The 17746-nt window shown below is 42.6% G+C and overlaps 1 protein-coding gene across 1 annotated transcript in view; it reads left to right on the forward strand.

Annotated features, from left to right (window-relative positions):
• The window catches only part of CPLX2 (complexin 2), a 165926-nt gene that overhangs the window by 146244 nt on the left and 1936 nt on the right, over window positions 1-17746 (forward strand). Inside the window, exons 4-5 of the mRNA XM_054976138.1 lie at window positions 422-533; window positions 11240-11415. Coding sequence (XP_054832113.1) covers window positions 503-533; window positions 11240-11415 — 207 coding nt within the window. The 5' untranslated portion in view covers window positions 422-502. The remainder of the gene's footprint in view (window positions 1-421; window positions 534-11239; window positions 11416-17746) is intronic.

The raw sequence follows: 17746 nt of genomic DNA on the forward strand, positions 1-17746 counted from the left end.
CACCCATCTTACTTCAGAATGTGAGGACACACTGAGAAGAGTCTTCAACGTGGAAAAGAGTCAGAAAACAGATGATAATAGGAGCAAGCGGGGGAACTGCCAACTAGCCTGGAGAAAAATGTTGTGTCCCTTTAACACCTCCATGCAGCTCAAATACTTTCTGAATCTTCACATAAACACAAATCCTCAAGCAGCTAGGAAGGGTGGACAAGAATTGCAAGGTATATAGCAAATTCTCTAGGTAAAGTTCAGCAAAATGTGGCTTGTCTCTCTCTCCTCATTTTCAATGTGATTTTTCACAAATCTGAATGACCTGACGAACTATACCTTTGCGCATACCCTAGTCTCACTGGCAGAGTCCTGAGTAGGATTATTTTTCTATTCTCTCTTGCTCATCTGACCTCTCTTTCTTCTCTTCCAGGCAACTGACCCAAAGACTCCCATCAGCAACACTGGATGAGAATTCTGCCATTGCCTAGAGCTCAGTAACTCAGTTGGCAGTATGGATTTTGTGATGAAGCAGGCCCTAGGGGGTAAGTCTCATCTCTGCACTAATCATTTAACCCTCCACCATCTCTCACATCATGTTCCAGCCTCAAGTTTAGGATTGCCACCTCACAATGGGGCCTGGAGTTCTGCTAGAATTACAACTGATTTCTAGACTGCAGAGTTCAATTTTCCTGGAGAAAACGGCAGCATGAGAGGGCAGAATTTAGGAGAAACAGAAATGCCTCCCCAGCCTCCCCAGGTACCATCATCAAATCTCCAGGAATTTCCCAAGCCAGAGTTGGCAAATTATTTTTTAACAGGGTCGACGAGGGGATGGCTACATGTGTTTTTCTTTTAAATCTAGTAAACAAGTTTTGCAGGTCTGCGTATTGTTTCAAAAACCTATTTGATCCTAGGAAAGAGTGAGCTGAAAGCAAGTTGCATTGACATCACGGAAAGCCACTTTTGTCACTCTCAAAACATCTTGCCTGTCACCAGCTGCTGGCAGGCAGCCATCATCACCCAGGGCTTGCTCCCTGTCCCTGGCAGGGGACACTAAAGCCAGAGATAAATGAATACTGGTTTCTTTGTAGGCCAGTGCAGAAATCATTTAGAGTGTTTATTAGCCCCCAGACAAGCAAAAGGTTCTGACTAAGGTCAGGGTTTTAAATGAGGCTTTTTAACCTGCATGTACTAAATTGTATTGCCGAAAGAGTAGTGTAAAGACACATTGTACCACATCTCAGTATTCATTACAGTCTGACATTTGATCACCCAGACGTTGCACATGTTAACAGAGGCTTGATGCTAGTTATTTAAAAAACTTTAATTTGGTTTATTATAAAGCAATGAAACAGTAGGCAGCTAGTTAACAATATTCAGTTGTTCCACTCCGGCTTACAAGTGTTACTGGCTAAAGGTGGTTTTGCCAGCAGCTGAGGTTTCCTTCCTGATGCTGAATATTAATATCTGTGATCAGTCTCCTGCATTTCAGTAACTTCATTTAGAATTTTTTACTGAATCTTTTTTGCTAAATTGAGATGGTTTTACACCCTGGGATGAACAATTCCGTTATTGTGAATCTTATCACAGGTCTTGGGGGAAATTAGATGACCACAAAGATCTCTTTTAGTCCAATGATTCATTCTCCACAGACACCAAATTAGGCAGTTGGAGGGAAATGTTTGCACGGTAACAAACTAACCACAACTTTCTTGGAAAGGGAGACTACAGTTCCCATGGTATATTGTCCAAAAGATGGCATTGACAGCAGTCTTGCCTTAAAGATCAAGAGACTTTGCTAATGAATGTTTTGGAAGTTTGGAGGCTGCTTGTTAAAAGAGCAAACAAGAGTGGATGTGACCTGCTCTTTAAATTTCCATTCTCCGTGGCTCTCCTCCACCCTCTGAAGCACGGGCAGTGATTCCTCCAGGACAATCATTCAGGCTTGCAGAGAGCAGTTTCATTGTACTCGCCATTCCCTTTGCCACAGCCTGTCCTCCACGCTTCTGCTGTCAGAGCACACTAGTTCTCCATTCGTATCCACTATATCTCTGCCCTCAAAAAAACTCTTCCAGACATCCCATGCTTGTAAGAAAAATAATCACTCAGCTTGCAGCCCAAATATATACCCCACTTTGGTCTGTGACTCTAATCCCTAACGTGTCCAGCAGCCAGACCAATTTTCTTTGTATTCCAAAAGACACCTATGTTCCCTGACATCTAAGGTTGCCAACATCCTGGAGGCAAAATGTTCTGTTCCTTAAACAGAGGTTTAATGGGACGGTATTTACCAGCCGATATTTATCGCTATGCCATGAAAAGCTTCAACTGCTCATTTCTACACTATTAAAGGGCATTTTTCTCCCCCCTCCCCGCATTGGTAACCCTAAGTAAGGGACTAGATCAGGGAAATGCTGCTAGAGGAAGGGGGATTAACATTTTCTCCCATCACTGTTTTCCCAGGGCAAGTTGCACCCCTTCCCCTGTGTGCTGCCATTTGTCTCACAGAAGAAACCATACAAGCCAACTTTGCAGGGGGGTGGGGTTGTTTACCGGGAAAAGTGGTATGGGCATAAGAATTACACCCTCCCCGCTCCTATGCTATGATCGAGACCAGATGGTCTCATAACTGCTGTTATCTGTTTTTTAAAACCTGTGGGCCATTTACAGTGCAATCCTAAACCTTGTCTCTGAACAGCTTAGAATGGTAACTAAACCCTATGCATGAATATTGTAGATATACCAGTGTGTTTGGAAATAGAACAACACAAAGTTGCATCAGAGCTATGCTGTCATCTGGCCAGTGTAATTCAGGAATTGTTGTAGAATTGGGTGGCATCAGCAGCATGTCATGGATGAAGTGGGACTAGATGATACTGTGTCCCTGAGTCTGTCACAGGGATGTGGCACCACTTTAGAGCCTGTTTTTCACTTTTGAAATCCCTGTGGGAGCCTGATCCTTCTTGGGACTGCAGTACAGGGTGATGTAAAGCTCCTATCACCCATGCCTCCATGTCATTTTCAAGAGCCAAAAAGGCTATGTGACCATTTCAGTTCTTAGTACCACAGTCCCCTGCAGGATTAGGCTCCCACAGCAATTTTGAAAGTAAAAAAAAAATAAACCAGGCTCTAAAATGGTTCCACTTTCCTTTGAAGGACTGAGGGACAGGATATCATCTAATCTGGCCATTAGTCAGTGGCACACTGCTGCATGATTGGTGGGTTATGGCAGGGTTGCTGTGGGCTGCAGTGCAATTGCTGTGCTTTTTGTGCTTTGTCGGGGGCATTTTTTCCTATCTGCAGAGTGGACACAGGATACCAACTAGCAGCACTGTTGCTTCGCTGGTTTTGGCAATGCACCAGCATTTGGGACTTGGAACTGGGCTGCTAATGAGAGATCTCTGGGCAGAGAATCTAGTTGAATAACAACAACAACAACAACAACATTCAGTTTATATATCACCCTTCAGGACAACTTAACACTCACTCAGAGCAATTTACAAAGTATGTTATTATTATCCCCACAACAATCACCCTGGGAGGTGGGCGGGGCTGAGAGAGCTCTGGAAGAGCTGTGACTGACCCAAGGGCATCCAGCTGGCTTCAACCAGAGGAGTGGGGAATCAAATCCGGTTCTTCAGACTAAAGTCCTGCTGCTCTTAACTACTACACCAAATGTAGTGATTCTTTTACTGAACTTGGGGGAAAGCCCCTACCTGTCATTATGTCCAGTCTAGAGGAAGCACTATCAGACCACTATATTCCAGATTATCCTGGCTTCTCTGTATCCTTTTTATCCAGCATAGATTCAGTGATACCAAGAAGTATAGCACCTTTGTGGCACTTCTGCAAAGTATATATCATTCAAAAATTTGCAACGAAGGGGGATTCCGCATGATCAATTTTGATCGGACTTTCTGAGCAGTCATGCCGCGGTGGAGTCCTACGAATCCACTTCTCCCCGATTCCACATTAGGCTTTTGTTTCGCACATTTCATCGGCTCAAAGTCCATCATGCGGAATTTTTGACAGGATAAAAATCGATTCCTCGTCGCTTTTTCCGGGGGAAGTGTCGAATGATGCACATCTTTTTTTTAAAAAAATTTCCCCCCCAAAAACGTTGCTACACATAAACGTTGCATCAAATAAACATATTGGATAGGCCAGAGCACTTCCCGCCGATATTGTGGAAGTATTGGCTACTGACATTTGGAGGGAAAATTGTTACCAATGTCCCCGCGTCTATCTTTCCTGCTTTCTTCGTGAGCAGTGTGGTTTAGTGATAGGTGTTGTGTTGAGGACAGTCTCTTTCTTCCTCCATGAAATGCCTAGACCACTAGTTGAACGCTGAAGTCCCTCCATCACACTTTCACTCTACGTCAGAAGCTGTCAGCTGTCAGCGAGCAACAAGTAACAAATTTGGCGTGTTGTAAAATGGACCCGTTATTGGTCAACTGTTGTCATGTGACACAGGATATGTTTCTGCATAGATTTGTAGAAACGTTGCAATGTTTTTTTACATTTAAAAAAAAAAGAGGGGAAGGGAAAGGGTAGTGGGTGTAGCTTAGAAAACATGATTGGCCAATCAAATTAAGTTGATTCGAAGGGTGAGAGAAAAGGGCAAGGGTGGGGAGAACATCGGATAAAGAATTCCGCATGATTAAAATCCCTAATCTGCTGCGAATGGACAAATAAGTCGGGGGAAAGCAGGATGGGAAAAAACGGACAAAACGTGCAGTGACTTTGAATCTGCTGCTAGGATTGCCTTCCCACGTGTGTAAACACAAGAAAAAATCGAGGTCATTTAGAAGCTGAAGCAGGGAAAACCATTCGTGCGGAATCGCCCTAGGAAATGAGCTATGGTAGAACTTTTAGTGTGGTGATGCAACATATTTGGAGCAGGCAGTGTAGCTGAGCCTGCTTGGTGTAGAGTCAGTTTGGTGTAGTGGTTAAGAGCAGTGAGACTCTAATCTGGAGAACTAGGCCTGATTCCCCACTCCTCCACTTGAAGCCAACTAGGTGACCTTGGGTCAATCACAGGTCTTCCAGACTTCTCTCTGTCCCATCCACCTCACAGGGTAATTGCTGTGAGGATAATAATAACTGACTTTGTAAACCGCTCTGAATGTGGCATTAAGTTGTCCTGAAGGGCAGTATATAAATCAAATGTTGTTGTTGTTGTTATGAGAGGTGCCTCAGATCTACTTCTTAGGCTCTGAAATGAGAATGTTGGGGCACAAACCTTCCTGACAGTCATTCCCTTAGTCCTGGGCTCCTATCTAATTCTTAGCTTGGTTGTGGTTACTCAGAGATGAGAGATAAGCTAGGCCTATTCAAAAGCACACTCTTCTTTCTGATTATTTCACAGTAAGTAGCTCAGGGCTAAGCTCTGATGACCATTGGCCTATATTAACTGCTGAGCCAATTCACACATTACAAAGTCCGCACAGTAGGACACAGACTGTTGACAGATGTGATCTAGGAGTCCTATGTAGCCCTTGAGTCATGTTAATTTCCCCAGCAGGGTAAATGGCAGTTCCTTGGGCCGTTTCAGGTTGGGAAAGGGCCATGGGGTGGGGGAAGAAACTTTCCCTCACACACTGCAGTCCCAATCCAGATGAGGCCCACACATGCCCCAGAATCAGTCCCTAGCATGGAAATCCCAGTGCACAACTAGTTGACAGTCTGTAGCTTGGATACAGCAGCAATTTCTGCATGGCAAATGGGACTGGAGCCAGTAGGGTGTGATTTTCTCACTTTTTTCTGCCATTCAAAATGCCACCTGAAATGCTGCTCCAGGGGGATAGGAGATTCCCGCCCCCCAGGAATAGCAAGTGGGGGAGTTTTGCTGAGCAGGGGGACTCAGCAAAAATTAGCTGCCTCCGTCCATGGACATTCTCCTCTGGATCCAACCCACATGTCTGTCATGCAAGCTTTATGAAGTGTGAATCATCCATCACTTCGTATCCCCTCCTAGGAAGAAGTTCATGAATCTTCCCATGGTGGATCCTTGGCTATGATTTTTGCTGCCTCTTCAGGAATAACAAACTGGATCTAGTAGAGAGCCCATCTCCCCCTTCACAGACACATGTTGTAATGAAGTCTTTTTGCTTTTTCATCCTTGGATCTGCAGCTAAGAAAATACCAGGCCTGTGCAGACTGTTTCCAATTTGTATTACAGAGCTAGCTGGAGCAGATGCCTCTGCCCCATCCCTCACTTCCACCCACAATAACCCATCAGCCAAGGCTGTTCAAACACAGCCCAGACATACACAGGCCTCCTCTCATCCTATATGGCTCTGCTTGCACAGCAAGCAGAAAGTCTACTGTCTCTGCTATGTGAAGGGTTTGGCTAGTTTCGGCAAAGCAATGATGAGTCACAAAAGCAAAAAAGTAGGGAGATAGAGCTCAGGAAGATGAAAAACCATAAATGGTTGTTGTGGGTTTTCCGGGCTGTATTGCTGTGGTCTTGGCATTGTAGTTCCTGACGTTTTGCCAGCAGCTGTGGCTGGCATCTTCAGAGGTGTAGCACCAAAAGACAGAGATCTCTCAGTGTCACTGTAGTTCCTGTAGTTCCACAGTGTCACTGTGACACTGAGAGATCTCTGTCTTTTGGTGCTACACCTCTGAAGATGCAAGCCACAGTTGCTGGCGAAACGTCAGGAACTACAATGCCAAGGCCACGGCAATACAGCCCGGAAAACCCACAACAACCATTGTTCTCCGGCCGTGAAAGCCTTCGACAATACATCAAAAACCATAAAGTCTCCTGGGGGGCTGGGAAGCCATCACTGGTTTGTAGTTCTAAATTGCTGACAAACTGCAATGGGAAATGCCTCTGCCTGACTCCCGGCTGAGTTACTCAGAATGGCACAGCGCGCACCAAGCTCCTGTCTCCACATGGCACTTATGTACATTAGTTAGAAGAAGGGAGAGAGCAGCTCCTCCCCATGGTAGAGAATGTTCTTAACATATGCTTCACTGGATATTGGAATTGCAAATTCAGGAAGAACTTTTTTTAAAAAAAAAATTATTGGTGAGTACATAAATTTACATACATTCCCCATATTACCTAAATTCTAACGACCCCCACCCTTTCCCCCCCTCCTTATTGACTTCCAACAGCTTTCCAACCCTTAACCCGTCTTATCATTTAAATTATTTTTAACTATGTTCTACTAAGTCTTATATATATTGTATCCCTTATTCTAAGCATGTTCAAATTCTTCTATATCTCAGATTCTCTAATATACCTATTCTATTCCTAGCTGTTTAACCTATCTATTTTTAATACAGTCTTCTTAATAATAATATTTGCTTAGTTTAATTAATAACTAAATTTCCCCATTAATGGTAAAGTTACTTCTCTCTCCCCTTTATAAAATCACAAATTAATAATTCTCAAACTGCCACAGTCCTCCTTTCACATCCCATTTTTTTTTCTAAATATTGTTTCAGTTTCCCCCAGTCTGCAAAATATTCTCCTGGATCCAGATCTTTCAGTTTTCTTGTCATTTTATCCATTTCTGCCATGTACAACAATTTGTAAATCCAATCTTCTATAGTTGGTATTTCTTGCACTTTCCATTTCTGCACATACAAAAGTCTTGCTGCTGTAGTCATGTAAAATAGCAATGTTCTATACTGCATTGGAACATCTTCCATTCCCAAGTTCAGTAGCAGCAATTCTGGGTTCTTATTTATTTGGGTTTGCAAAACCTCGTTAATTATTTCTATTATATCTCCCCAGTATTGCTTAGCTACCTCACAAGTCCACCACATATGATACAATGATCCTTCATGCTTTTTGCATTTCCAGCATTTGTCTGACATATTTGCATTTCCAAGCGCAATCTTCTTAGGTGTTAAATACCACCTATACATCATTTTGTATACATTCTCTTTAATATTGGTACAAGTTGAAATCTTCAAAGTGTTTTTCCACAAGTGTTCCCATGATTCCATTGTTATTTCTTTATGAAAATTTATTGCCCATTTCACCATCTGGACTTTGACTGTCTCATCTTCCGTATACCATTTTAGAAGTATTTTATATATTTTCAAAATGTCTTTTTTACCTTCTTGTAAAATCACTTCTTCTAATTCCGAGTTTTTCAATCTTATTCCTCCCTTTAAACGGTCCGAGTTGTAAAGATCTCTGATTTGCCTATATTGAAACCATCCATAGTGAGGACACAACCCAAATTCAGGAAGAACTTGTTGGAAAAGCTGGGACTGAAAAGTCCACAGGCCGACAATTGAGAAACAATTCCATTGCTCTGTTGAACTTCCATTACAAACATGGTCTTGCAGAACCAGCTGTGCCATGAATTAGAATGGAGTGGCAATCTCAGGAGGCTGCTTTGGAGTGTCATTTCCCAGCACACAGTATTTTGTGTATCTACTGAAGTTTGGAATGGTGTGTGAACTGGGGCCACATAAACATTACAAGCATCTATAGGCTAGTGCTACTGATGTCATCAGTTACTAGAGGCACACTTTCATTCCATCCCACCAGTCTGCACCGCTTCAAGTCCTTCAAAACATTTGTTTGCTTACTCATTTTTTAACTGATTACTCCTCCTTATTGTTTTTTATTTATTTATTTGAGAGATTTATATGCTGCCTCTCCAAAGGCCTGCTTGGGGCAGCTCATTCAAACAGATACCTATATTGACTTTTTAAATAGAGGAAAGAAACACTAAGTAAGGTGTAGCCTCCTCCTGCAGCAGTTCTACAACATTTGACTGGTTTTCCCTTTTAAAAAACCCCAGTTCTTTAATGTCCCCTTCTCTAGTGCTGGACTGTACAGCATCTATCTTTGAATTAAAACAGCAAATGAGCACATACAGTACATGCCCCAACTTAGTGCTCATCATAGCACAACAATCACTTGTGGGGTGAGGCTATCTTCACTGTCTAATATGAATTACAGGATATTGCCTTTCTGGCATTGAATTCCAACTATCACTACCTTAGCTATGAAGAAATCTGGGATTTTTTCAGGGTGGGGGGCTTAGTCAATGCTTGTTATACAAGCACTCTCTAGAGTTATGCTAGGGATATGTGCTTATAGGTATTCAGTTAGTTCAAAGGTATGCCTCAAGCAAAAGAATGGCTGCTGACATTTTGCAAACTCACATCTTATGAGATATGCAAATCTTACTAGTACTAGAGTTGTGTCTTACATCCACATCATAATGAAATTTTCAATGTTGGCCTGTTTGGCGTCTACACAGAAAAAAAGACGACTTCCTGGTCCCTGACCTGGAGCCATTTTCCATGAGATCTGTTCACCCTGTGAAGACCCATTCCATCTTTCCACTTTCTAGGAACAGAGTTTTGAACTGAGGACAAGCACTGCTCTGAGGGGAGGACATGGACCTGATTCTGCAGTTTTTCTGCCAGATTCGACATTCAGTTCAAGTGAAATCTTGCAGTGACCCAACACTGAGCAGGCCATTTGTTCTGTGAGCCACCATCTCAAAACAGCTTGACTTTTAATCTTCCCCCAACACTCAGAAGGGAGCGTGCCGGGTTCAGGACTCTTGCTATGTGGAGGCACTTCATCTAGAAAAGGGAGCTGTCAGATCTCTGACACTAGGATAATCTGATAGCTTTCAGCTGCTTTAGTGGGCAGGCATAGAGACTTCTGGCTGCTTCACCTGGCCCAGGAACTTAATCTGTCAAAGTCCTCCCATTCCCTTCAAGTATGAACAAGCACTTTAAGAATGCCTAGAAAAAGACACTGCCGTTTCTTAATCTGTTGTCTTCTTCCTATCCTCTGCTGCTGCACTGAACCTTCTGGTCCTTAAACAGAGAGAGAGATGGCAGGCAAGGCTCTGGAAAACCCTCTCCGGAGTTTCACCTAGTACCTATTTTACAACGTGCGAAGTATCAGGTCAAAACATTCTTGTTTGCCCAATCTTGTAACTGAACATGTTACTACTTTGCAGTATTTTATCACTTATTATGCGTTTTATGGTGCACATTTTGCCAACTGGGCTTTATGATAGTTGATTTGCTTTTACATACAGTTCTTGCTGCTGAGCTTTGGTGTGTGAGGGCTGAGCCATACCAGATTATCTGCAGGTTAAGGAAAGAATGGGAAACCCCTTTTTACCAGCAAACAGGCTATGGTCCCCCCAGTGTGTACAAAAGCTATGTGGTATGAGTGTTGCAGCATAGAGGGATCAAGTGGGAAAGCTGTTAAGATCCAACCCAGTTTTAGAAGATTGTCTGATTTCACTTTTAACAAAACAACATTTTGCTGTTAACATATAAATCTACTAAATAAATAAAACCATAAAATACAGGGCTGATCTTGGACACAGCTGAGCTTATAGCAACACCTGGATCCTGAGTACATGGCTGCATGGCACACACTGTGACATAGGAAATGGCCAAGAGAGTAGGCCACCAGCTATAAGCAGCTAAAAGGGGCAAGACACACTTGAGAGTTATGACATATCAGGAGTCAAGTTAGAAGTAAATTGGAATGGGAGAAGCACAAATGTGATGTGCATAGTGGCTCTACAGGGTTCTTCTTATACTACTAAAATGTTTTTGAAAACTGCATTTGTAGACCCCCATTTCTCTACATACTTTGCTCGGATTTTCTTTGTTATAATTGCAAATAACGCAATCTGGTAAAATATATTTTATCCTTACTACAAGAGTGGTATTTCACACAGTGTGCCTGAATCTCACACTACAGAAATGTTTGGATGACTAGAACCAAGTGGGGAAGGCAGAAGATATGAGGTATTTCCACATCAGCTTTACCAGCCTCCAGAAAGGGATGGGGCTGATATTGAAGTTCTGCAGGGGATCCACCAAGTGTTTTGTTTCTGCATGGGATCCACCAAGAAGAAAAGCCCCTAGAATTGCCATGTGATGCCAGGGCAGAAAGTCTGGATTCCATCATGGCCTGTGCCTGTGATATTTCCACTGCCCTCTCACTGGTCACCTTGGGCTGAGATTTAGGGAGGCAATTCAACTGAAATGCCTCCTCAGCACCTTCAACCTCTCAGTCCTCTCATTAAATTAAAAAGTATTAATGAACTGCACACTCAGCTCTTGTGGAGTGGAGCTATATGATTATTCCTTCCCTCTCTCGATCACTTTTTAGGTATAGGTGAAAAGGCAGCATGGAGTGTGACTGCAGAGAAACCTGTCTGAAGGCAATGAACCGTTCTGAGGAGTTATACTCTTTCCCTCTGATTGTGGTTTCTGTAATCTCATGCAGGAGCCACTAAAGACATGGGTAAAATGCTAGGGGGTGAAGAGGAGAAGGACCCTGATGCCCAGAAGAAGGAAGAAGAACGACAAGAAGCCCTGCGCCAGCAAGAGGAAGAACGCAAAGCAAAGCATGCACGCATGGAGGCTGAACGGGAAAAGGTCCGGCAGCAAATCCGTGATAAGGTAAGTAACCTATCTGTTGCAATACAGTGAAAGGAATATAACTAACATTTTCAGAAGTGGGAGGAACCTGTTTGGGGTAAATGGCAAGTATAGAATTTCTGACGGGAAACTGAACCTATGCGGAGACTAGGAAGATACTACTGCCAAAGCCAATCCAAGCTATGTAATGATTGTGACAAATTAAACCCTTGTTGGCCATTACCAACAATATTGGTTTCCAGTTCTAAAGAACAAAACTCCATTTTGAGAATCCAACCTAACTAGTCTCTCTTACTTGTTATATGTAATGGTTGTTTGACACCTACATAATAGAACCTAGCTCTTCCCTTTTAATCCTCTGCTTAGTAAATGAATGCCCAATGACTTAAGAATTCATAAATATTCAAGGAACTCGTTAGATTTCATCTAAGAGGTGAAAGATATGTACTAGGTGACCCTGACTGACTTTTCACAACTTTTATCTCTTTTAATCACAAAGCATTGATTGAGTCACATTACAAGAGATGCATAGTCACCCCTTCTCCAATCCTAAAGGTTAAAGTTATTAAAATGTGGGATTGAAGTAACCTAAGTGAATCTTTCACTAATCTCTTTGGGGCTATATACAGCTTCTTCCGCAGTGGGGTAGATTCCTGTGTTGCTGTTTCATTTGCCTTTTGGCACACGCTTGGGGTCAGTGGAGGTTGGGTATTTACCCCTAAGTTGTTGGATCTAGCTTTGAAAATTGACTTTAATTCATATATATGTGCAACTAAAAACAATGGCCCTGTGTCTAGCAGGAAGACAGGGTTTTTGGGGGGAGGGGGAAACCCTTTTCTCTTTTGAATTCCTAGTGAACTGGTTTCTAAGAATAAACCTATTTGTTTTAATTATACCCTAAACCATTTCTGGACATTAATGTTCTGTGCCAACATGCTTTGTTGCGCTACACTGGTAATGGATATTTTGGTTTTATTGGAATCATTGAGGCAGCCTAAATAACAAATGCCTAAATAACAAAAAAAGATAATTTGAAAGACCAATTGGAATAGTGGCAAGTGAGTTTTTTTATTTTTGAATTTTAACAGGGAAACAACTGAAGGTACAAGGCTAGGAAGTTAATAAAAAATATCTTGCTTGACCCCAAATTCCCTGCAGAAACTGTAGACAGGGACGGAGATGTTTGCTTCCCCCCTCTTTCCCCACTGCAGTCCATGCTTCATCTTGGCTCTGCCCTTTTGCCATGGGGGTTGACAGTCACTCTGCCACACAGCAGAGGTCCTGGCCAGCAGTTTAGAGAAGGAAGCTAGCATATGTAGCTGTATAGTTCCTCTCTACTCGTACACACATCCTTTAGGAGTGTCCCCTACAGATTATCTTGGGGAGTTATCCATAGTATCCTGGGAACAGGATGACCTTTCTTCCAAAACCCAAAACTTCATTTCCCTTTCCTTCTTCAGCAGGAGAAAAACATTAAAGCAGCAAAGGAATAGTCACATAATCCTATGAATATTGAATATGTCTTACCACAATATCACAGTCTTTATTCCTCTTCAGAACTTGTTGATGCAAAACATGACTTCACTTCCCCAGTTATTTTTCCCTGGCTTTCTGTTCCCAAAAGTTATTCTCCCTTTCTGCAGCCCAATCTACATATTTCTGCTTACTGAATCTGTATCTGAGCCTGTTAGCGAACATGCAGGTTCTTTAGAATGTTCTAAAGTGATCATCGTATTCCTCCTATGGAAGAAAAGGCTTCTGTAATTGACAATTCCCAAATTATAATTAAAGTAAGGAGTGTCAGTTCCTGGCAGGTAGATCCCTTAGTCCCTCTCCAGTGAACCCACATCGGTTCCAATAGAAAAGGCTTTATTCAGGATTTTACAGTTCAGGTCTGCACTCCATCACAGAGCTTAGTAAAAGTGAGGAATGAAAACATATTGGTTTTGATATACTTGAAAACTCCCGCACTCCAGCAATGGTTAGGTTTTTGGTGTGCAAGATTACACGGGTTCTGTGAGAACCTCTTATAGTTATGAGTAGACAATCAGTACATTCTCAGCATCTGGCAAAGTAGCAAAACTGGCATCTAGACACTCAAGGTCATGTCTAACTAGAAGATGCATACTTTTGGAGAGATAAGGTGAGAGGCCCTGTCTTGGGGCCCGGAGAGCAATAATTATACACTGGAGAGAACATGGTTAATATGGCTAGGGGATAGATTACAACAGGTTAGAATTAAGGCATTATAACTTCAGTATACTGCGGCATCAGTGATACAACAAACAAATAAACATGGCATGGCTATACACAGACATGACAAGGGGGCTCTTGATGTTGAAGAGAAAAAGGCTCCCTCCCTGCTCTTGACTGCAAGCCGTTCATTCATGCAACTGAAGCACTGCCCCGCCTCCTCTGCTTGCTTGCTCAGCACCTATCCATCATCACCTTTACAGTGATATTTCTGGAAAGGCTTTGAATTTTTTCACCTTGGTGATCCCAAGAGCCTGTGCCTGCAAAAGTAATAGCCTGTTAAACAATGACCACATTAATGCTCAGGCCTCAAAGACCGCTATCCCCTTGGGACCTCATGCAGTTTTATGAATGATTCTCATCTCATCTGCTATCTTGCCATGGTGCAGAAGAGAGGGTACCATTCAGTGTGAGGTCCTAAGGCAATAGCAGTCTTTGAAGCTGAGAAAAAGCTCAGCTCCTGCTTGCCCTGCACTCTGGATGCTCACTTGGCCCCTTGTCTTTGTCCTTTTCTTTTTGCCCTGGCCAAAACCAACATACTGATTATTTCTCTTGATGGGGGGACTAGGTGGATAGACAGTTGGATGTATCCTGAAGAGTGGTGAGTGATGGTTTCCGAGCTATGACTAGAAGGTATCAGAAATATGGACACAGAAGATGATCAGGGTCCAAAGGCAAATTGTGTCCCATTGGACTGACTTGAATCAGCCAAGAACGCCAGATGCTTAGCTCTTTAAGAGGAACAGGAATCCATCTCGTGTGTTCATGGTGAGCCCAGGCCCAAAGCAAAAGAAAGAGGTCAAAGAACTCAGCACTACTTACTATACTATTGCCCCACCCTCTAGGAGCTGGTTCACACATGGGCCCTTTTCACACTGCTTACCCTTGACTTGCAACAACGCGGAACATTGTGCTAAAAATGCGGAACATCGTGTTTTGTCGCGCAAATCTTGTGCTAGAAAACGTGATGTTCCACGTTTTTAGCGCGATGTTCCGCATCGTTGTGAGTCAAGGTAAGCAGTGTGAAAAGGGCCATGCTTGTGAAATACTTGTTTACTGTACATTTGAGGATTGACAGCTACATGTCCAAAGGAATTCCAATGAATAGCACTGTGTTTGAAATAATAGGTAAGTTTTGAGTCTGAGGTGTCTCTCTCATTGTCCATTCACACATGCAAGTTCCCAACTTGGTTCAGTCACTAAGTGATGAAAATTCATGTGTGAACAAGACCTCAGAAGTACATACGTATTTGTAGGAGCTATCTGTCTACTCTAATCTGTATTCTCTTCAGTCTGAATGATCTCTTCAGAGGGAATATGGAGAAAAATAATTCGCTGCATTTGCAGAAGCCGTGATCTTTTATGGGGAAGGAACTGCCCTTTCGCCCTGAAGTGGTGAAGAATGCAGCTAGGCTCAGGCTACTTATGCATGTAAGTCTTTAGGAAGAAGGAACAAACTCTCCAATGCTTAGCACAACAAAAAATATAATTTTAAAATGGTAAAAATTTCAGCTGCTATTTTTTAAAAAATAAATAGTATCTAATTGGTATATTCATAACTTTCTAATTTAAGAAATGCTCAGTTGTTGTAAGAAGTTAAAATCACAAAGACAACAGGTTAAAGTGACCAGTTGCAATGGTGAACAATGTTCCTTTTTTTATTACATCTCATTGTTTTCCCTGGTGTCCAGCCACCTTATTTCACACCTGATTTGTAGTAATTTTAAAGTTTAAAACACAAGCATCAGGCTGAAGAGAATAATATCTTGAACTACTGTGGCTACTGTGTCTTTAAGTTTTCCTTCTGTTTCTAGCAAAATCAATTACTATGTATTCTTTCAGAGCAGCATTCCTGAATCCATTCTTAATTTTGAATTCATGATAGGGAGGCAGATTGATCACCACTTTTTACTTTGCAACCAAAGCCATTGCTCGTAATTTTTATTTTTTATTATTGTAATTCTGTAATCAAAATAATGAGCAGTGTTTGGGCCACAAACATCCACCCCTCCCCCATCTTAAAAATAAGAACCATTAATTAATAGCTCGTTCATAAATGTAACTCCCATAAGAAAATAGCCTGTAAGATAAAGGAATAAAAGGAAAATTCCAGAGAGCAGCACAAACTTTGTCAAACAGGATTTACTTCCAAGTGTACTTATGAAAGGATCTTACCAGTACAAATGGGAATAGCTGGCTTTTAATGAGAAATACAGTGTTATATGAAGTGCTGTGAAAAATCAGTTTCAGTTCCACTTTTTGTGGACTGTGGAAAAAACTGTTGACTGTTGAAAACAGGCTCTATAGGACACTGGAATTCTCTGTCTGGATTTTCTAATATGGTTTTCAGTCCTAAATAGCAGCCACCAGGGACCCCATGTGAATCAGAACTACTGGTGGGGGGAATCTTTAAATCTCCCCCCATTTCTTCAAATGACTCCCAGAATAGTCACAACACCTGCTGGAAATCAAAGCAGCCATGGGGGAAGCATTTTTGATCAGGTAAACAAAACAGGGGGAAGAGTCAAACCCCATTCCCCAGCACTGCAGCCCCAGTCAACACCCTCCTTTGCTTTTTAGGATGAGAAAACTCATTGGGGGATCCAATCACAGAAGTTTAACATCATGTGTATTCATGCCTTGAGTATCACAAGAGTTTGTCTGCTGTAGAAACAGCCAGAGTTTTCCCTGCATGACAATCTGCACCTGTCCCAAACTCCCTTTCTTACAGTTGTTAAGCACACATGAGCCCTGTCCTTCTTTGCCGCTGGTCACCCCATTGAAAAGCACAGCTATAGTTAGGGGTCTTGTAACCAACGTAATCTCCTTGCACGCTGTAAGGAACATAGCCATGGGCAAGTCCCTTGGGCTGGTTGCTCATTCCATATCATCAGGGGAGCACCAGCATCATGAGGATGAATCTGTTAGGGCTCAAGCGTCACCAGAGTGCTGAGAAGTCATAGAATCATAGAACTCGAAGGGGCCTCACAGTCCTTCTAGTCCAACCAGTGCAGGAACAGCCTAAAGCATCCCCAACAAGTATTCATCCAGCCACTTCTTGAAGACTGCCAGTGAGGGGGGAACCCACCACATCCCTAGGCAGCCAATTCCACTGCTGGATTACTCTTAACATGAGAAAGTTTTTCCTAACATCCAGCCAGTACCTTCCCTCTTGTAGTTTAAACCCGTTTTTGCAAGACCTATCCTCTGTTGCCAACAGGAACAGCTCCCTTCCGTCCTCTAAGTGACATCTTTTTAAATACTTAAAGAAAGCAATCATGACTCCCCTTCAATCTCCTCTACTCCAAATTGAACATTCCCAAGTCCCTCAGTCTTTCCTCATAGGGCTCAGTCTCCAGGCCCCTGGTCATCCTGGTTGCTCTCCTCTGCACCCGTTGCAATTTGTCCACATCCTTTTGAAGTGAGGCCTCCAGAACTGCACACAATACTCCAGGTGGGGCCTGAACAATGTAGTATATAGTGGGATAATGACATCCTGTGATTTGGATACACCTCAGGATTGTGTTTGCCTTTTTAGCTGCTGCATCATGGAGTCATGAGCAATTTTGCTGGGAAAGCAAGTATAGGATTTCAGGACAGACACAGTATTCCACCCAGAGCAAATCACCAAGCTGAAGGAAATAGTTACAGAGATGTGAATGGAAAATGTTGTGGGAAGAAGAAGAGAGGGGTCAGCAAGGGGACAGAAATCATGACATGCCAAGAGATAGCTGTGAATACCAAGTGACCATAGAGGGATAGAAAGAAGCCTGGAGGAAACAGGTAGAGGAGGAGCTTTCTATAATGTAGAGAGAAAGAAAAGGATATCAAACCTCCATGTTCAGAGGCAGTGTACCTCTGAGTATTCATAGGTAGGAACACAGGAAGGTTGTTGCCTTTATTCCCTGCTGGTAAACTTACCAGCTGCTGCTGTTGAAACAAGATGCTGAATTCAATGAACTGTTCACCACATCCAGGAGGGCCCTTTGTTCTGGTCTTATGACTGCCAGATGCTTGAGGATGAGAAGTGAAGGAGGTATTGGCTTCACATACATATAAGAATATTTTCACCTGATGCAAAACGAACCAGTAGCTGGAA

Source organism: Eublepharis macularius, chromosome 4 (genome assembly GCF_028583425.1).
Source record: "Eublepharis macularius isolate TG4126 chromosome 4, MPM_Emac_v1.0, whole genome shotgun sequence".
NCBI classification, from domain to species: Eukaryota; Metazoa; Chordata; class Lepidosauria; order Squamata; family Eublepharidae; genus Eublepharis; species Eublepharis macularius.